This window comes from Scyliorhinus canicula, chromosome 10, assembly GCF_902713615.1.
Source record: "Scyliorhinus canicula chromosome 10, sScyCan1.1, whole genome shotgun sequence".
Taxonomy (NCBI): Eukaryota; Metazoa; Chordata; class Chondrichthyes; order Carcharhiniformes; family Scyliorhinidae; genus Scyliorhinus; species Scyliorhinus canicula.
Window position 1 is genome coordinate 58,324,557 of NC_052155.1, and position 20,926 is coordinate 58,345,482.

At 43.1% G+C, this 20,926-nt stretch overlaps 1 protein-coding gene across 3 annotated transcripts in view; it reads left to right on the forward strand.

Moving 5' to 3' along the window:
• The window catches only part of virma (vir like m6A methyltransferase associated), a 121,862-nt gene extending 104,923 nt beyond the window's left edge, over window positions 1-16,939 (forward strand). For 2 of the 3 annotated variants that reach the window (XM_038809011.1, XM_038809012.1), the window contains exons 22-26: window positions 2,020-2,342; window positions 6,446-6,505; window positions 12,421-12,483; window positions 12,925-13,059; window positions 16,560-16,939. In XM_038809011.1, the coding sequence (XP_038664939.1) occupies window positions 2,020-2,342; window positions 6,446-6,505; window positions 12,421-12,483; window positions 12,925-13,059; window positions 16,560-16,696 (718 nt within the window). In that variant the 3' untranslated portion in view covers window positions 16,697-16,939. The remainder of the gene's footprint in view (window positions 1-2,019; window positions 2,343-6,445; window positions 6,506-12,420; window positions 12,484-12,924; window positions 13,060-16,559) is intronic. The other variant, XM_038809013.1, reaches the window with a different exon arrangement.
• Window positions 16,940-20,926: the final 3,987 nt, after the last annotated feature.

Consider the following 20,926-nt stretch of genomic DNA (forward strand, 5'->3'; position numbering starts at 1 on the left):
GGTTCAGCTTGTGTAGTCGACCCCATTCCCGCGCCACTTGTATTCCCAGGTACCTGAAACTGTCCCCAACTAGTCGGAACAGCAGTTCCCTCAGCCGGTCCCCTTGGCCCCTCTCCTGGACTAAAAACATTTCACTTTTTGTCATATTCAATTTATACCCCGAAAACCAACCGAATTCCCCCAGGGTCGCCATGATTCCGTCCATCCCCGCCATTGGGTCCGAAACGTACAAAAGCAAATCATCTGCATACAATGAAACCCTATGCTCCACCCCCCGAACAAGCCCCTTCCAACCCCTTGAAGCCCTCAGAGCAATTGTCAGCGGCTTTATAGCTAGCACAAACAGCTCGTACAGTCTGAAATAGTTGGAAGTCGTCTGTTTGTCCTCACACTCTCCTCCGGGGCCTGATATAGCAGCCTGACCCAGTCGATGAAACCCACCCCAAATCCCGAGCACCTCCCATAAGTAGTCCCACTCTATCCGGTCAAATGCCTTCTCCGCGTCCATAGCCACCACTACCTCAACCTCCTTTCCCTCCAGGGGCATATGATCACATTGAGCAATCTTCTTATATTCGCCCCAGTTGCCTACCTTTAACGAACCCTGTTTGGTCCTCCCTAATAACACCCAGTACATAATCCTCAATCCTAGTGGCCAAAAGCTTTGCCAGCAGTTTGGCATCCACATTAAGAAGGGAGATCGGCCTATAAGACCCACACAACTCGGGTTCTTGTCCCATTTTAAAATCAAAGAGATGGTAGCCTGCGACATCGTCTGGGGAAGCACCCCTCTGTCCCATGCCTCATTAAAAACTTTGACCAGCAGCGGCCCCAATATCCCGGAGAACTTTTTATAAAATTCTACCGGGTACCCATCCGGCCCCGGGGCCTTACCTGACTGCATGGCCTTTAAGCCCTCTAATATCTCCTCTACTAGTAATACCAGCCCTTCTACTAGCTTCCTGCCCACTTTTGGGAATGTCAGGCTGTCTAATAAGCGTCTCATCCCCTCCGGCCCCACGGGGGGCTCCGAGCTATAAAGTTCACACCATCCTTTCTAACCACTTATGTATATCACGGCTCTCAATATCAAGTACCTGTAAAAGTCCCCTTTCTCCCAAAGCCCTTCATCCATTATTTTAACTTTTTTAAAATTATGAAGTGAAACAAATTAAAGGAGATATATCACTTGGCCATAATTGCATAGACACTAGAGTCAGAGCAAACAGCATCGGAAGAATCTATTGTATTTGTTGCATGGTTGCAAGAATCGGGTAGAAGGAAAGGGTGAAGCAAAGTTGCACTTTCGGGGTAAATTGGTAGGATTAAAATCAACCTACTGCACCCATGGCATATTTATACCAAAAAAAAGTGCTCTTTCATTCACAGAGCTTGAGTTTAAATGCAGTCAATAGTGATGTGGTGATTGTCTCGTAGATTTGTGGACTGGAAGTGTAAAGGTCCTATATAAAATGGATTTGAGCCGTCGCAATTGAGTTTCTCGTGAGTGTGGGCCATAACATGCAATTGTCTCAAGCTTGGTACTAATCACAATATAATTCAGAGAAGCTACAGATTTTTTGGCCTATTAAATGCAAATGTCTGACTGAAATAGTAAGAGGAAGTCTGGACAGATTATTTTCACAGTTATCTGATGTGGTCACTAGGTGATTAAAATCAGAAGACATTCCATTCCCCAGTGCTATTATCATCTGCTTTCAGGAGGTTAAAAATATATAAAACATTTTTTTGTAGGTTCTAATTTGATCTCAAATTAAAATGTATCCAGTGAATGGAAGGCCACTGGAGGATAATTCTGAAAGATGAGGTTGTTATGGAAATTAAACTTTGATAGAAATTTATGTTCATCATCATAACTTTAACATTGAATATAATCATTTGCTGAAAATATACCTATGGTATACTAAGTTATATTTGCAGTTTTAAGTGATGGTATGTGTAACAGCATTCATAATCATTTTACAATTTTCTATGATTTATTTCTGAATTTTATTTTAGTGGAAAATCTGAATACATTGAGCCTGCTAAACGAGCCCATATAGTGCCGCCTCCCCGAGGTCGAGGTAGAGGGGGATTTGGGTCAAATTGTAGACCTCATGACATATTTCGGCAACGAAAGCAAAATACCAGCAGACCGCCTTCAATGCACGTAGACGATTTTGTAGCAGCAGAATGCAAAGACGTTCCTTCCTCTGGCCCACCCCCAGCAAAAAGGACAAATAAAGGACCTCAGAAAGCTCCTCGTGGTGGATTTTCTGGAAATCGAGGACGAGGTGTATTTCACAGTCAGAACCGTTTCTTTTCTCCACCTGCTCCCAAAGGTTTGTTAACGTTTGCTAATCACAACTCCCATGTTATTTAGTATGATACTGAGCAAACTAAAGTAATCTGGTTGTTTGCATTTTCAAATTTAATTCATTTACAAAAAGAACTATTTTCAAGAGCTCAATAAAATAAGGGATAGTTGCCTTAGATTGCAGCATGACTTACAAAATTCCAATTCTAGAAAAAAAAAGGATAAATCTGATCTAGCAAACTGTCGGCCCTTACATCCATCATTGATAAGATGCTGGAAGGGATCCGAAGAGATATCATTTATGACCACGGGGAAAGAGGAGGCCATTTGAAATGCTCAACATGGCTTTGAGAAAAGAATGTTGTTTCTTATAAACTTGATTCAAGAATTTTGAGGAACTCACCAGCTTAGTGATTAACGGCTTTCTGGTTTCCAGTACCTACCCGGATTTCCAGAAAGCCTTTGATGAAGTAACTTCAGTAAGATGCTTTATGAGATAGAATCTTGTGGTAAAAGTGGGAATCTGGATTAGGAATTGGCTCCAATTCTACAGCTAAAGAAGTGTAGCCAACAGTTGTGGATCACTCTGGAGACAGGTACTAGTGGTGTTAGACCAGTGTCTGTTTATTGTTTTTGTTAATGATTTAGACAATGGTTGGGGAATAGGATTGGTATGTTTTCAAATAATATTAAAATGTATTCAATGGTTAAAGGAATCAAAGGTTACAATCTAATACAGAGATTTAGATGGGCTCGAGGAATGGACCAAACTATGGCAAATTACATTTAAATTGGATAATTGTGGTGTCATGCATGTAGGTAGGACTAATATATAACATATTTACCATTTACAAGGAATGAAACTGAAAAGCGTTAAGAGAGAAATATCGAGGTGTTATTGCCCATAGATCACGGAGGCTTTGCAAACATTACAGAGAAGCTGTCGGCAAAGCAAACTGGGTTATATTATTAGAATCCTTCAGTATAAATTGAAGGACACAATTCTGTCATTATACAGATCGTTGGTCAAACCACATCTGACATACTGAGCCTAGTTTTGGACCCCTCATGGTGGGTGATATTTATGTCTTGCAAAAAGGTTCAGAGGAGAGTTAGAAGAATTATTTCTAGCTCAAAGAACCATATTTACTCAGGCTTAAAAAGTGCCATCAATTTAATTTAGAGAAGCAAAGACTTGGAGGCGACCTGATATAGGTATATGAAATAATGAAACTGCTTGTTTGTGCTTATTGATAGATTATTTCAGTTTGACAGATTGTGGAGAACCAGGGACCTGTATTTAAACTATAAAAAAGTAGGAAGAGGCTAAATGTTAGCCCCCCCCCCCCCCCCCCCCCCCCCCAAGTGTTGTAAGACTCTGGAATGCTTTGTCGGCTTTGTGGAGTATGCTGACTCTGTAAGCCTTAGAGAGGGAGCTGGGTCAGGCCCTTCGTTGAGGCAAAATTGCATGATGAGGGAGGTAAGTAACTTAACAGCTGATAAACACATGACCAACATGATCACCTGGATCTGTTTCCATTGCCTGAGGGAGTTGGAGAGGAATGTTCCAGAATTTGGGTTTCCTTATTGGTCCTGGTTAGCATGCATTCATCATACTTGTATCTACTTGTTGAACAAAGCAGCTCTTTCAGTGGTTGCAAATGTGCACTAAAAAAGGTATCTATTGTAGACAGCTTTACCAGTATGCAAAAATCATGGTAATATTTTTCTTCCAACTCTGAACCAAAATAAATAATCCCCTGTCTTTCTATATTGTTCCCCTTCCTTTCCAATCTGTAAACACACTTTTCCTCGAAAACATTCTTGATTCCTCCATCCTTGCAATCTACTGCTCCAAATCCAATCCTCCTTTCCTGCCCAAACGTGTTATCGCCTCCCAAATCTATATCCATCTTTTCCAGAGCTCAATGCTTGAACCTCTCCAATTAGGATTCGACTCTTTCCACGGCACTATAATGGCACTAACCAAATCATATTTCTTTACCCAGAGATTAGTGGGGGCATGGAATGCACTGCCTGTGCAAGTAGTTGAGTCGGAAACATTAGGGACCTTCAAGCGGCTATTGGATAGGTACATGGATTATGGTAAAATAATGGAGTGTAGATTAATTTGTTCTTAAGGGCAGCACGGTAGCATTGTGGATAGCACAATTGCTTCACAGCTCCAGGGTCCCAGGTTCGATTAAAGCTTGGGTCACTATCTGTGTGGAGTCTGCACATTCTCCCCGTGTGTGCGTGGGTTTCCTCCGGGTGCTCCGGTTTCCTCCTGCAGTCCAAAGATGTGCATGTTGGGTGGATTGGCCATGATAAATTGCCCTTAGATTATCATAGAATTTTGGACACTATGATTAAACTAGGACAAAAGAGCGGCACAACGTCGTGGGCCGAAGGGCCTGTTCTGTGCTGTATTTCTCTATGTTCGATAAGTTATATCCTCTTTGACAGTGACCACGGTGCACTATTCTGCCTAATTCTCAACCTGTCTGAAAGCTTTAATATGATTGACCGTGCCATTCTCATCCAATGACTCTAGTCCAGCTGGGTAGGACTGCCCTCACCTTATTCCCCTCTCACCCATCTAATTATAGCCAAAGAATTACCTGCGCTGATTTCCCTTCCCATTTCTCATCTGCATTCTACCTCAGAGAAACATCATCCAAAGTCATGACCCCAGGCTCCATATGTAAGCTGGTAATACTGTGGTCTTCCTCAAAATCGTCACTTTAGATCCTTTATGACCTTTGTGTTGTCAGACTGCTTGCATGGCCATTGGGAAGATTGAAGCATTACTTGTAGCCTCTGGCACAAATTCCATTCCATGCCATGTTCCTGTCCACTGCTTGAGGCTGAGACAAACCATTGGTAAACAAATATATGAATTGGGAGCAGGAGTAGACTACTCTGCCCTTTGAGCCTGCCCTGCCATTCAATACGGCCATGGCTGACCTGATTTTAACCTTTTCCTCCTGACTCCTCTACACATCCCCTCCCATTTACTGGGTGAAGTGCTTGTGTCTGCCCTGTTTAACACTTCTTGGAATCCAGTCCCAGCCCGGTTCTGGTGGAGCCCGTCCCAATGGTACAGTTCCTTCCTGTCCTAGTACTGGTGCTAGTTCCCCATGAAATGGAATGCCGCCTTCCCACATTCCTTCAACCACGGGTTCACCTCCCTAATCCAATAATCAATTTGTCAATTTGTATCTGGTTTAACTAATAATCCAGAGATTATAACTCTAGGTCCCCTACCTGCATTAGCAGCTCCTAAATCTGACGATGCTGTTGCAGATCTTTCAGTGCTTGCAGCCTCCTATTGACCCTCCAATCTTGAGAGTGTGCTTTTCGTTCTTAATTGGACAGGGCTCCGCCGTCTCCTCAGAAATTATCATCTGGATCCCAGCACTGGCGTTTTTTAGTTCCAAACCAAGATTCCCTCTTGACAGTGGAATTGGACCTGGGAAAGAGAACTCAACCAATGAAGAATAAATATTTGGGTGGCACGGTGGTGCAGTGGTCAGCACTGCTGCCTGATGACGCTGAGGACCCAGGTTCCATCCCGGCCCCAGGTCACTCTCCATGTGGAGTTTGCACATTCTCCCCGTGTCTGTGTGGTCTCACCCCCACAAGCCAAAGATGTGCAGAGTAGGTGGATTGGCCACGCTAAATTGCTCCTTTTTTAAAATAAATTTAGATTACCCAATTATTTTTTCCAATTAAGGGGCAATTTAGCGTGGCCAATCCACCTACTCTGCACATTTTTGGGTTGTGGGGGCGAAACCCACGCAGACACGGGGCAAATGTGCAAACTCCACACGGACAGTGACCCAGAGCCGGGATCGAACCTGGGACCTCAGCGCCGTGAGGCGGTTGTGCTAACCACTAGGCCACCGTGCTGCCCTTCTAAATTGCTCCTTAATTGGAAAAAAATAATTGGGTACTCTAAATTTTAAAAAAAATATTCATTGTACTCTTTGCTCTGGGAATTTTAAATACTGTGTTTCAAAAAAATGTGATATAGTGATTGTGTATAATACAAAGGAGGAATAAGTCAGAAATAGCAACCAGATAGTTGGTGGTTCTTTTTCAACCTTTTTCTTTTTCTCTTTGTAGAAGATCTAACTTTTCTTCCAGGTCATGCTGTAGGACTCCTGCATCCTAGCACCAGAAATCGTAAGTAATTTAGTGTCTCTTTTTGTGTAAAACAATTGTATATCAATCTACATAAAGAGTAGAAAGAATTTACAAAGTAGAATCTGTTATAATCATTGTAAACTTGATCACAGTTGAATTTATCTGAAATAATATTTGGGCAGTAAGTATCCCTTCTTGTAATGGTTTTTGGATGTGATTGCTCATGCACTATATTCCATCCATGATAGTTAGTGGCACAAAGGGGCTTGAATCCATCCCATATTAATGGGATTAAATTTGACTATAAACTGACAATCTTAATCAGAGAGGTTCCAAGGATGACTAGTGTGGGAAATGAAACGTACTGTGGTACAGTTAGGTATATTCTTCTAAGAATAAGGCTGTGAGAATGTGCTGTACACCATTTAAATAAGCACAGAACCTTACCACACGTAAAGTAATTCAGCTAATTCATCAGCTGACTATACATTTCAGTTCCAGAAGAAACCTCTTTCCTCTGATTTCATTGTTAAAGTTAAACAATCTGAATAGAACAGGATACTGCAAGTTGACCACTGTGATAAATTGGCAGTTTCTTTGAAAACAATTTTATTTTAAAGCTAAAATTTATAAATACATTTCGGCCTACTATCCCAATAGCTGGTTATTCTGGAAACCAATGACTTTAATCCTAAAATGCAATTTAACTCTAAACTTGCTCTAATGCCTTTAGTTCTGAATTAAAAAGTAGACAGGTATGTTGGCTTGTTCCTCTGTACAAATGTAGTATCAGCTGTTGTGGATTTTACATATTAAACAATGGAGAACTAAATCTGGTGTAGTGAGAAAGGTGCAAGTCTTATGAAATTGCCCTCAAATTTTACTTCTTGCGTTGAGAATCCATGCTTCTGATGATCCTCCTGACATGATCCAAATGCACATGTGGAGAATACAAATGTGTTCTTCTTAAATTGAAAAGATTTTTACTGATTTTCAATTTTAAAGTTTTTTTGAACTTCCAAGTATTCATCCGATTGGTTAGCAATATTTAATGAGTAAAGTTATTCAGTTCAGTTAATTGTTTGCTTCATTGTTCCAGGCCTAAATTCATTATTATCCAAAATATTGTGACTAGGGAGAACCAAATTCGATCCCTTAGTTAACATTGACTTAAGGTTAACCAGTGCATTGAATCTAATTAACAGTGCAGAATACTCCCAAATGTGGTATTTCTGCCAACCCTCTCAATTTTACAAAATAATACTATAATACATCCTATAGAATTTTCGTTAACACTTTCTTTAAACTAATTTTCAGCTTGCTTCACTTGGAGTTTCTGAGATCCTCTCTCTTTTCTTTCTTGAAAATTTATATTGTATTTGCTTTTCTATGTTCTTTGAACTATCAGTATTTCCTGGCATGCTTCCATAATGTTTCCTCACCAACTGCAGTCTGGCCTTTTGTAAAAAAAAACTTTCTTCCCATTTTGTCCTTGATTCATTTATGCCAGCAGCCATCCACCACCTTGCCCAAGTGGTCGTTGATCTGACATGAACTCTCTTCCCTGGGTGTATGGTTGACAAGCCCAGTCTGTCCTTAAATAATAACCACACAGGCACTTTCCTAATATATCTAATATACCAATCAGAGGATTGAAGTCATTCACAGTCTCTAGCTAATTCTATGGAGGCAAGGAAGCAAATTTGGAACTTGTTGCTTTTTGTATTCAATCATTGGTGCGTTTACCTACTCAGTCATTTTAAAGCTATGGTGCTCTTCGTAACAAATTTGATTGAATTTTTCGAGGAGTTGACTCTGTAGATGAGGGCAGTTCAGTTGATGTAATGTATATGGTTTTCAGTAAGGATTTTGACAAGGTCTCTAATGGGAGACCACTCTAGAAAGTAAGAACCCATATGATCCAGGGCAATTTGGCAAATTGGATCCAAAATTGTTTTACTGGTAGGGTAGGGTGTTGGTTGAAAGTGTTTTTTTTTCTGTGACTGGAAGCCTGTGTCCATGGGTGTACTGCAGGGATTGATGCTGGACCCTTGCTGTTTGTAGTGTACATTAATAATCCAGACCTGTGCCTCATGTGCCAAGGTCCCAGGTTCGATCCCGGCTCTGGGTCACTGTCCGTGTGGAGTTTGCACATTCTCCCCGTGTTTGCTTGGGTTTCGCTCCCACAACCGAAAAAGATGTGCCGGGTAGGTGGATTGGCCATGCTAAATTGCCCCTTAATTTAGAAAAAATGAATTGGGTACTCTAAATTAAAAAAAAAAAATAATCCAGATCTGGATGTGGGGAGGTATGAGCAATAAGCTCACAGATGACATGAACTTTGGTGATGTAGTAGTAAGTAGCAAGGAGAAAAGCCTTGAATTACACTATGATATAGACAGTTTAATCAGATGGGCAGAACAGTGGAAAAAGAATTTAACCCTGAAAAGTGTGGGGTGATGCATTTTGGGAGAACTAACAAGGCAAGGGAATACACAATGAATGGTAGAACGATTCGAAGTTCAGAGGGACCTTGGGGTGTATGTCCAAAGATCCCTGAAGGCAGCACAACAGGTAGATAAAATAGTTAACAAGGCATGTAGATTACTGGGGCGGGATTCTCCGACACCCCCCCCCCCCCCCGGGCCGGGCCAGAGAATCGCTGGTGGGCGGCGTCAATCCCGCTCGTGCCGTGTCCCAAATTCTCCGCACCAGAGATTCGGCGGGGGCGGGAATTGCGCCGCGCTGGTCGGCGCCCCCCAGCGATTCTCCGCGTTGGGTTGAAGTCCCGTCGCTGTCAACCCTCTCCCGCCGGCGTGAATCAAACCATCTACCTTACCGGCGGGAGCAGGCGGCGCGGGCGGGCTCCGGGGGGGGGGGGGGGGGGGGGGGGGGGGGGGGTGCGTGGGCCGATCTGACCCCGGGGGGTGCCTCCACAATGGCCTGGCCCGCGATCGGGGCCAACCACTCCGGCGCGGGGCTAGCCCCTCAAGGTAAGTGCTTGGCCCCTAAAGGTGCGGAGACGTCCCCACCTTTGGGGCGGCCCGACGCCGGAGTGGTTCAGACACTCCATCACGCCGGGACTCCCCGCCCCGCCGGGTAGAGGAGAATCCTGGCCCTTGTCTTTATTAGCTAAGACATATAATATAAAAGCAGGGAGGTTATGATGGAGCTGCATAAACAGCTTGTTGGGCAACAGCTAGAGTTCTGTGTAATTGCACCAGAAAGTTGCAGAGGAGGTTTGCCATGATGTTGCCTGGGCTGGAGGGAACTCAGTGAGGTGTACAAAATTATGAGGAACATAGATATGAAGAACCTTTCCCCTTAGTAGAAGGGTCAATAATCAAGGGGTATAGATTTATAGGTAATTTGAGGGAAAATGTTTTCACCCAGAGGATAGTGGGTATCTGGAACTCACTGCCTGAAAGGGTGGTAGAAACAGGAACTCTCAACATTTACGGAGCATTTAGGTGAGCACTTGGTCCCCACCCTGGTATGCCATGGCATTTCAAGTGCTGGAAAATGGGATTAGAATAGATTGGTGTTAGATGGCCGTTCTGACACGGTGGGCCGAATGTGCTGTCAAGCTCTATGTGTGTGTGATATCAGAGATGAGAAACTATAGTTATGAGGAGGGACCTGAGATAATGGGATTATTTCTACTGGAACAAAGATTATTATAAAATTTGATTGAGCATTTTTTAAACATTTGAAATGCTCAGATAGCTTTTACCTCATTCATCTAGTTTGGGAAGTCAGTGATGAGGGTGGTGGGTGTCAGTGAGGGGAGAGGTTAGGAGAATTCCTTTTACAGAGTTGGTAAAGCATGGAATGCTTTTCCACAAGGAGTGGTTGAAGCAAAATCCACATGTAGAGGATATGAGGACTCCTTGCAACATCCACTACATGTTTTTTGACTTCAGCTTCCAGTGAATTGTGTTGCGACAGAAATATAAACTGACAGCACAATTGTGTTAATAAACAGGACAGGACTCAGTCATACAAATACAGCACTACTTCAAGGTGCATGAGAATCACTGGAATTCCATCTTGCATAAGACATTCATTTAAGTTCCATACACATCTGCAGAGTTCACTGTGCTCAACAGTTTGGACAAACCTGCCATTCAGCAGACACGAGTCCACTGACTTGCAGCAGAGGAATCTAAAATGAATACTGTACTAAAAGTTGCTTGGAGACCAGTTGCATGTGTTAGCCTGTTTCATTCATCATTGACAGTAATTAGCTACATATTGGTTTCCGCATCATTGGATGAGTATAGCTTGAGTTACGCTTCACTCTGCCAGAGACCAAACCCTCCTAATATATATTACTGGGAGATGGCTAAAGAATAAGATAATGTTTTCCTCTTTAATAATGAGGAATATTGTGCCTAAACTAATCATTTCTTTCAGTGAATCATTCAGTTTTTTTCAGTATATGATTGGTTTCCTGTCTCGCCCATATCCCTCAAAATGACTGAAATGCTGTTTTTATGAATAGCAATTAAAACCATCTTGAAATTATATTTTCCATAATGTGCATTTTGATGCTGCATTTCTTTCTAACCCAATTTTTTATTCATCATCCTCACCTGACTGTGGAAACGATCCAGGGTATAATTTAAATGTTGAGCGTTTACCTGTTCCATAGAATTATCTAAACCCATTATCCCATCCTTAGTTTTTCACCAAGCTTTCACTTGCTTCCGAACACTGTCCTACAAAAGCATTTACCCTGTTCACTTGATGCACATATTACTAACTGCCTTTAACCAGCTCAGTTAACTAACTTCCTGAAAATTGGTTTCTTTGACTTTTTCAGAATTGCTAACACTTGTAATTATTACCCATTCTTTACCTTTAGCTTATTTACTATAACTATTCTCTCTCTCACTCCAAAATAATCTAACAAAGGCTGTAGTATCTCAACCCTAAACATTAGAAAGAATTTACTATTAACAGCATTGTCAACTGAGACAAACAAATGTACTTAAAAATTTTAATGCTATGGAAAATATTAAGTACCTGGAGCTCTACTGATGGTGTTGTGAGTGAAGACATTAAGACCACAAAATCCTGGGTTTGATTTACATTATATGTAGGTTGAGGTAATCATACTGGTTACGACAAGTGACCTGAATGCCTCTGAGCTAAAGAGGAGGGAGTTAAAATCACTTTTTTTGTTCCTCATTGCTTTCAGTGATCTCTGCAAGAGCATAAATATGTGTTGAGAACAAGATCGGACTGGCTATGTAGTTACTTGCAGTTAAATAGGCCTTTAAAACTTGCAGTCAAGGCTCAGACTTTAAGGTGGCCACTTTGATGAGTTAGTACCTTCATGAGAGGGAGGGAGAAAATTGGGAAGATGTTGTAAATGTTAGAGCACTTAAATATTTTTGCTGTTATTAGGCTAGTGGATGTATTTAAATAATACTGCAAGGTTGTCAAACTTTTAAGTCTACACAGTACCCTTTGTTGACTGTGTATTTGTTAATGATGGTTTACTCTGTTTCTCAGTTCTCACTTTGAGTTTAAATTTCACCTTTTTCTAAAATTATTAATATAGATGTCCATTCAAGATGTTGAAATGATTAACAAATTAAGTGAGCAACTATAATTTTGTTTTATCAAAAAGCAAAAACAATGCATATGACTACATGAAAATATAACATTCAAAGTCACTTACTTCCAGTTATTTTACTGACAAATATGTGAAATTGCATGTGTCCCATAAATGAATCAATTCCCAGTCAGCTACAGATACATTTTAAATCTCATGCATTTGGCTGTAAAATGTCAGAACCAAAACTGGCCATCTTGCTGTAAGAATAAGTTTCACTGCAGCTAAATGTTTCATCTGCAGATTATTTTGTGAATTTAATTTTAACAGTGTCACAATTGTGCTTTTTGATGAATAAACAATTTTTTTAAAGTCCCTTTCATTTCTACAGAATTTCATTTGTGCGGTGGTATTTCAAGCCCTTTTTATGCAGCAAACAGTCTGGATGAATGGGGTACTACAATACTACATTTCATATTTATATCTGTTTGCACAGTATTTAACGGTTAACAAAACTCAAGGATATGCAACAGAAAAGATGGCATCCTCTTGTTGGGAAGGATGCCCACTGCAACTCTACTTACCCAGGATAGTAGTGGGAAGCATGCTATGGTTTGGCTTGTAAATCATTCTCCCACTCCTCTGTGCATAGCTGTTTGTCTTCTTGTGGCTTTCTTGACCTTCTAAACATGTGCCATTTCCCCACTCCTTGGGAAGCTCGCTATGTCTGTGTTTAATGATTGCATGGTGAAGGTATATTCCTTACAAAATATTTAAATATATTAGAGATTGAGGCAACTCTTTTCAGCTGTAATTTGTGTTTATTCTTCTAATGCATTATGTGTTTATTAGTTATTTCTGGAGTGTTTTTTGAAAAAATGTATTTTTACTGTAGGAAATTACAGCCGTCGTGAAGGAGGACGTGGCTCAAGCTGGAGTGTCCAGAATAGCCCCCGTGGAACATACAGTGAAAATCGGGGTGGTCAAAGCAACTTTAACAAAGGACTGCCATCAAGACAGCCTTCAGCAGGTAAGGCTACTCAAAATCTATCTGCAGTTCTTATTGCTTACTTTATAGTTTTAAGACTGATATATTAAGGAAGAAGAATCGAATGGACCGAGGTAGATTGGGTAGGCAAATAACACAGATTTTAAGTTGGATACTTTTGCTCAGTAGAGTGTTGATGTCCTATTTTTTAAACAGTAAATGTAATCTGGTATATTTCTTATTAAAAGATCTTGTGAGTATAAAAAGGAGATAGTGATGACAGACACCCCTAAAATATTGAGTGGACAGTATCAAGTAATAAAATACTTTAACATGAGATAAAAGCTCAGAAGAATAGTTATTAGCCTATTCAGCAATGGTAAAGGTGTTTAATCAGTAATGTCTGTATTTCGGCTTGGTGATCAGAGAGATTTCACAGGAAAACACCTTGTGAATCATGTCAATGGGAGTGAAAACTGGGAAAACAGCAATTAAAAAATAGTTAGAACCAATATTCTGTTTACCTCATCTGTCAGGATAATGCCGTCTTGGATGACCATAATTTGGTCCAGGGAAACGTTTTTCTTAAATATAAGGATGTGCCAATGCAGTATTTGCAAATACCACCTTTTAGTATTTTAGGATTAAAGTTGCCTATTTGGTTCTGAAGGTTTCTGCCACCCTACCATTGGATAACTGTTGCAGTGCTAGTTAGTGATACCACACCACAGCATCAGACTTCCTTTTTAGAGTTACCAATTATTTTTTCCAATTAAGGGGCAATTTAGAAAAGCCAATCATCCACGTCTTTTTGGGTTGTGGGGGTGAGACCCATGCAGACATGAGCAAATGTGCAAACTCCCCACAGACAGTGACCCGGGGCCAGGATCCAACCCGGGTCCTTGGCGCCGTGAGGCAGCAGTGCTAACCATCGCGCCACTGTGCTGCCCTTGCATCAGACTTCCTAATTAGAAGTCAAAGTGTGAGTCTAATAGTTACACTTGGTGCCTTTTGTTCTTTATTTAACTTGATTCTAGTTTGAATCTATCTTACATTCTCTAAAAGAGGAAAAGTGACAAGACAGTCCCTTAAACTATTTATCATGTGTTAAAGAGCAATATGTGTTAAAGAGCAAAAGAGCAATGTAATGTTGTCATTTATCTCAAGAGGCTTGGAATATAAAAGCAGGGATGTACTTCTGAGGCTTTATAAAGCACTAGTTAGGCCCCATTTAGAATACTGTGAGCAATTTTGGGCCCCACACCTCCGGAAGGACATACTGGCACTGGAGCGGGTCCAGCGGAGATTCACACGGATGATCCCAGGAATGGTAGGCCTAACATACGATGAACGTCTGAGGATCGTGGGATTATATTCATTGGAGTTTAGGAGGTTGAGGGGAGATCTAATAGAAACTTACAAGATAATGAATGGCTTGGATAGGATGGACGTAGGGAAGTTGTTTTCATTAGCAGGGGAGACTAGGACGCGGGGGCACAGCCTTAGAATAAAAGGGAGTCACTTTAGAACAGAGATGAGGAGAAATTTCTTCAGCCAGAGAGTGGTGGGTCTGTGGAATTCATTGCCACAGAGGGCGGTGGAGGCCGGGACATTGAGTGTCTTTAAGACAGAAATTGATAAATTCTTGATTTCTCGAGGAATTAAGGGCTATGGGGAGAGAGCGGGTAAATGGAGTTGAAATCAACCATGATTGAATGGTGGAGTGGACTCGATGGGCCGAATGGCCTTACTTCCGCTCCTATGTCTTATGGTCTTATGGTCTAATATCCATATCCTGCTTTGATTGGAATACTCATACTTCTAGCCCAGATGGATATTTTTTAAGGTTGACTGGAGGAGACAAGCAGCAGTGCGTAGTATAAGACAGCAGTTACATTAGGATAAAGGGCGATATGATCCTCAATCTTTCTCACTGGGAAATGGAATAAAAACAAAAATGACTGAAAACACTCTGGTCTAGCAGCGTCCATGGAGAGCGAAAAACAGTTAATGGTCTGGATTTTAGCAGAGCTGGGGAGACTCTGGGCCTACAAAATGATGGGCAAGACCCAATTCCAGGATTCCCAGCGCCCCCAGTTTTCATCAGCATGGGATAAGGATGTGGGCTCCCTCCTGGTTCAAGGCTCCTCAGAGGTGTCATGCATCGTAGTCTGGATGAGGGAACCTTTTGATGCTGACCTATGTCCTTCTCCCCCCCCCCCCCCCCCCCCATGGCCTTCATGCCATCCATGCCAACCTGTGCCCACATGTAAAAAAGCATTACGAGGCTTGGCGCCCAGACATTCATTAGATTGCTGAAACAGGTGCACCCAAGGGAAAACACTGCTTGATTGACAGTCCTTTCTCTGAGATCTATTTTGTCAAATTCACAATGTTTATTTACACAAGGTAAAGGTGTCAGTGCTTGTACTTTCAGCTGTTGATACTTTGAAGGTCTGGATAATTGATCTGCTTATAGGACTGCAATATAAACAGTTCCTACTAACGTTATGGATGAATAATGTTAGTTAAAGCTTTTCCACACATGCCGTTTTTACTATAGGGTTCATTGGTTCCGTATAGCACTGAATGGGCATGGAGTGCAATGGTTGGCATGGAGGCTATGAGGGGCTATTGGAGGTGGGTGGAAGGACAGGTTGGCACTGAGTATGAGGGGAAAGAGATGGGTAGAGGGACTTGGGTTAACATGGATTGTGTGTGTGTGGGGGGGGGGGGGGGGGGGCAGGGGTAATAGGTGGTGTGCGAGGGCCAGAGGACCTCTGTTTTTATAATTGGCACATAGCCCACTTTGGTGGTCTGGGATTTCGACACTTTGCAACTCCTGTGGATGCCTTTGAGCTGTTTCTGGGGTGACAAGCCCTACTCCAATTAGCACCTACTCCCCAGAATTAAAACCCTACCTTTTCTATAGGAAGAAGTCTTACAACACCAGGTTAAAGTTCAACAGGTTTGTTTCAAATCACTAGCTTTCGGAGCACTGCTCCTTCCTCAGCTGAATCACCTGAGCTAGTGATTTGAAACAAACCTGTTGGACTTTAACCTGGTGTTGTAAGACTTACTGTGCTCACCCCAGTCCAATGCCGGCATCTCCACATCATGGCTACCTTTTGTAGGCATTCTCTCCTGAGGTGGGTGCATCGAACCAGGAAACATTCTGTCTCCCACTGTCTCCTAGATGAAAATCTAACCCAACATTTCTAGTAAAGATCATTGATCTGAATCATTCGCTCAGTTTCTCTCTCCACAGATGCTGCCAGATATGCTGAGCATTTCCAGCATTTTCTGCTTTTATTTCAGATCTCTAGCATGTGCAGTATTTTGTTTTTTATTCATTGGAAAGTGGACTCTTTAAGGATATTGTTATCATTTATTGAAACTACAGCTGAATTACACATCAGTGTGTTCGAAAAGCATTTTCGCATACATTTTAATACCTGGGGAATATTACAATTTAGTGCCTGAGATTAGCTTTTCTATCAAAACTTGACAAATATTTTGCTGTTTTGTGTCTCTTATTTTAGGATATCGCCAGAGTCCCCGTGACCGTACGTCAAGAGGTCGAGGAGCTGGACCATCATGGGGAGGAGGCGGCTCAAGGGGAAAGTTCAGTGGAGGAAGTGGTGGAAGGGGTAGACACGTGCGATCCTTTACACGCTAAAGGGAGATTTTTGCACGTTTTCTTTCTGTGAACAAGTAAAATAAAATTGCCCTCAAGAGGATGAAGTTGTGTGAAAGATTCTAGTGGAGTTTGTGGCACTGAAGGACCATTATTTGACTCCAGTAATTTCTGGTTGTGAGATTTAGTTTCAAGAAAAGTGGATATTTTCGTTGAAGAAATTTGGAAGATGTTGTCCTTTTATAGCAGTATTGAAATTTTAATAAAATGGATCATTAAAAAAGGCAAGTGCATTTTGATTTCATTTTCATAATTGCGATCACTAACTGAATGACAGGTGCAGTACAAAATGTTGTCAAGATTGTGACAGCATGCCATCTTCCATTCAATATGTTGTGCCATATACAGTTAATGGACTAACTCTCAATCATGCTTTCTCATGACTAATTCATACTGGTTTGCTAAATTTTACGAGAGACTAAATTGCAGAGTGGTTCAGATTTATAAATGAAGATCATTTATATCAAGAAAAGTGCTTAAGGTTATTGCTGACTGAACAGGTCTAGAACTCCTATTTAAACTATTCCATTCAAGCACTTTTCTAAAGCAGATATCAGTGCAGAAATATAATTTTTAAACCAAAAGTGTAAAGTCAAGTAAGTGCAATCCTTTTTGACATTTTAATCCCAGTAACCTGAGAATGTGCTGATAACATTCTAAAATAAGCATTAGATCAGCTGAATATAAAATTACTGGTGTAACCATTGCACTCATTTTGCACTCTTTATTCCCCATTCTCTAAAGACTAACCGTATGCCAATGATATATGGTAGATAGGTAGTACTTTGCCTGGTGGCCTACTTTTGCTTTGTTTAACACTTCCAAGACCTACTTCATTATGCCAGTTTAATATGCCACAGTTAGAGTTCTTTGTTACTTATGCCACACCTCCCCCCTCCATTTTACACCATTCTCCAGCTCCTCTACAGAAACAATTGTCTTACATTAGACCATAAAACATTTTGACAGCTTGCACAGCTAGTCTGGATCTTTGTGTTTACGTTTAAGTTTTTCAGGCTGTTAAGGCATTAATATCAGTTAGTATCAGTCCAGAAAGTATTATGCTATTATTTATTATTTTCAGGACATTGAAAACAAATGGTAATTTCCCCAGGTATAGCACCTGAATAACTGATAATTGGCTCAGAAAAAATGGGCAGTAATCCAGTTTCCCCCATAATATGCCTGGATGGGGCGGCATGTGGTGCAGTGGTTAGCACTGGGACTGCGGCGACGAGGACCCGTGTTTGAATCCCCGCCTGGGTCACTGTCCGTGTGGAGTTTGCACATTCTCCCCGTGTCTGCATGGGTTTCACCCCACAACCCAAAGATGTGCCGGTTAGGTGAATTGCCCACGCTAAATTGCCCCTTAATTGGAAAAAAAATAATTGGGCACTCTTTAAAAAAAAAAAAAAAAAAATTTTTAAATAATATGCCTTGATAACAAAGCTAGATTTGCTGTCTGGGTTTCGGGTGTTTGAACCTGACTGCCTGAAGGGAATGGATCACAACGTCAATCACACAAATGTCACTTCTGGAGGCGACCATGGAGTGAGTGATTGCATGTTTGGTGGCTCCCGCTCGTGGTGTGTTTTTTTTTTTGGACCTTTCCCCCAGTTTACGGGTGGATGTGAGGTGGAATATAGGTGCAGGGAAGTGAGGGGAAGAGATTGACCCTCTCGGTTAAGGAGCTGAGGGACAGAACCGGTCAAAAAAGAGGGAATCAGTCGGTTGGAGCTGGTGTGGTGCCTGCCACACGCGTGGAGATGGTGGAGGGGTAGGGAGCGGCCCTGCGGGCTCAGTGGTTGACGGACCAACTGGTGAGCTTCTTAAATGGGAGGTTCACCCAGCAACGTAAGGAGAGTCTGGAGCACCTGGCCCGGGTGGTGGATTCGATCAGGGCTGTGGTCGGCTGCATGGAAACGAAGATGAAGGAGGTGACATGGGATCATGAGGAGCAGTTTGCAGGGCAGCACGGTGGCACAGTGGGTTAGCCCTGCTGCCTCACGGCGCCGAGGTCCCAGGTTTGATCCCGGCTCTGGGTCACTGTCCGTGTGGAGTTTGCACATTCTTCCCGTGTCTGCATGGGTTTCGCCCCCACAACCCAAAATATGTGCAGGGTTGGTGGATTGGCCACGCTAAATTGCCCCTTAATTGGAAAAAAATAATTGGGTACTCTAAATTTAAAACAAAAATGAGCAGTTTGCCTCGATGGCAGCGGAGATGGGGTGATGCGCAATCAGCAGAAGCGGCTCCCGGAGAAGGTCGAGGACCGAGAGAATGGGTCACGCAGGCAGAATATAAGGATCGTGGGCCTGCCGGAGGGAAGTGAAGGAGCTGATGCTGGCACGTATGTGGAGAGGATGCTGGTGAAGCTGCCTGGAGAGATTGCGTTTGCACAGCCGTTGGAGGTGGATCGAGTGCACAGGGCGCTAATGAGGAAGCCCCAGGGGGACAAGCCGCCGAGGGCGATGGTGCTGTGGCTGCACCGTTTCTTGGACAAGGAGAAAATTATGAGGTGGGCCAGGCAGACGCGCTGTATCTGGGAGGGCAGTGAAATCAGAGTGTACCAGGACCTGGGTGCACAGTTGGCCAAGAAAAAAAGCAAGCTTCAACAGGGTCACGGCTGCCCTCTACAAGAAGGGGGTGAAGTTTGGGCGACTGTGCCCGGCACGTCTGTGGGTGACCTATGAAGACCGGGAATTTTACTTTGGATTGGCGGAGGGGGTGGTAGAATTTGTCAGAGACAATGGACTGGCAGGACTTGGGCAGCATGGTAGCATAGTGGTTAGCATAATTGCTTCACAACTCCAGGGTCTCGGGTTCAATTCCCGGCTTGGGTCACTGTCTGTGCGGAGTCTGCACGTTCTCCCCATGTCTGGGTGGGTTTCCTCCGGGTGCTCCGGTTTCCTCTCACAGTCCAAAGATGTGCAGGTTAGGTGGATTTGCCATGCTATATTGCCCTTGGTGTCCAAAATTGCCCTTAGTGTTGGGTGGGGTTACTGGGTTATGGGGATAGGGTGGGGGTGTGGGCTTGGGTAGGGTGCTCTTTCCAAGAGCTGGTGCAGACTCGATGGGCCGAACGGCCTCCGTCTGCACTGTAACTTCTATGAACAGAGAAGGTGGACCTTGAACTTTGGTGGGGATGCTGTTATGATGTTACAGTTAATTTATGATTGGGGTAATTTCTTTTTTGGCTTCAGGTTTATTTTTTGTCCTTTGTTCAGAGATCTCTTTGTTAAGTTGATCTCTTTGGGTTTGGGGAGGAGTTGTTTTTGGTTTGTTTGAGTAGGGGGGAGGGGAATCTAGCACGCTAGGTGCCATGGGTGGTGGCCACCAGGTTAGCTGGGCATGTTAGTTCACGGAAGTGCAATGACCCCCATGTGGGGGGATGGGGGTAGGGGCTGTTGCTGGGTGTGAGGGAAAGTACTGCTGACGGGAAGGATATTTATTTATTTATTTTTAAATTTAGAGTACCCAATTCATTTTTTCCAATTAAGGGGCAATTTAGCGTGGCCAATCCACCTACCCTGCACATCTTTGGGTTGTGGGGGCGAAACCCACGCAAACACGGGGAGAATGTGCAAACTCCACACAGACAGTGATCCAGAGCTGGGATCGAACCTGGGACCTCGGCGCCGTGAGACCGCAGTGCTAATCCACTGCGCCCCCGTGCTGTCTTAGGGAAGGGATATTTAAAGTGTAAAGGGTGGAACATTGATGACGGTGGGTGCCCGAGGGCGGGCCTGGGGAGGTGCGGAACACAAGCTGGAGGCTGGCCCAAGAGGGACTGTGGTCCTGTGGTTGATCGGCCGGGGGGGGGGGGGGGGGGGGGGTGTAGGGCAGTGCAGGGTGCGCCCCCCCCGACCAGTCTGGTCAGGTGGAACATGCAAGGATTAAATTGGCCAGTCAAGAGGGCCTATGTGTTTGCATACTTGAATCGACTGAAGGTGGGTGACCAGATTAGGGGTGGTGATTTCGGTCATTAAATGGGTGGCGTACTCTGGGAGGAGGTAAGTAATGGTAAGCGGGAAATTGGAGGGTGTGCTCTGAACTGGTGCGATGTGGAATTTACGAGGCGGGTGCTGGTGAAGGTTCCGGATCTGGACTCTCATCGGCTGATTATGATGGGGGCACTTTAATACGGCCCTGGATCTGAAATTGGACCGCTTGACTACGAGGTCGGGGAGGGTGTCAGCTACAGCTAAGGAG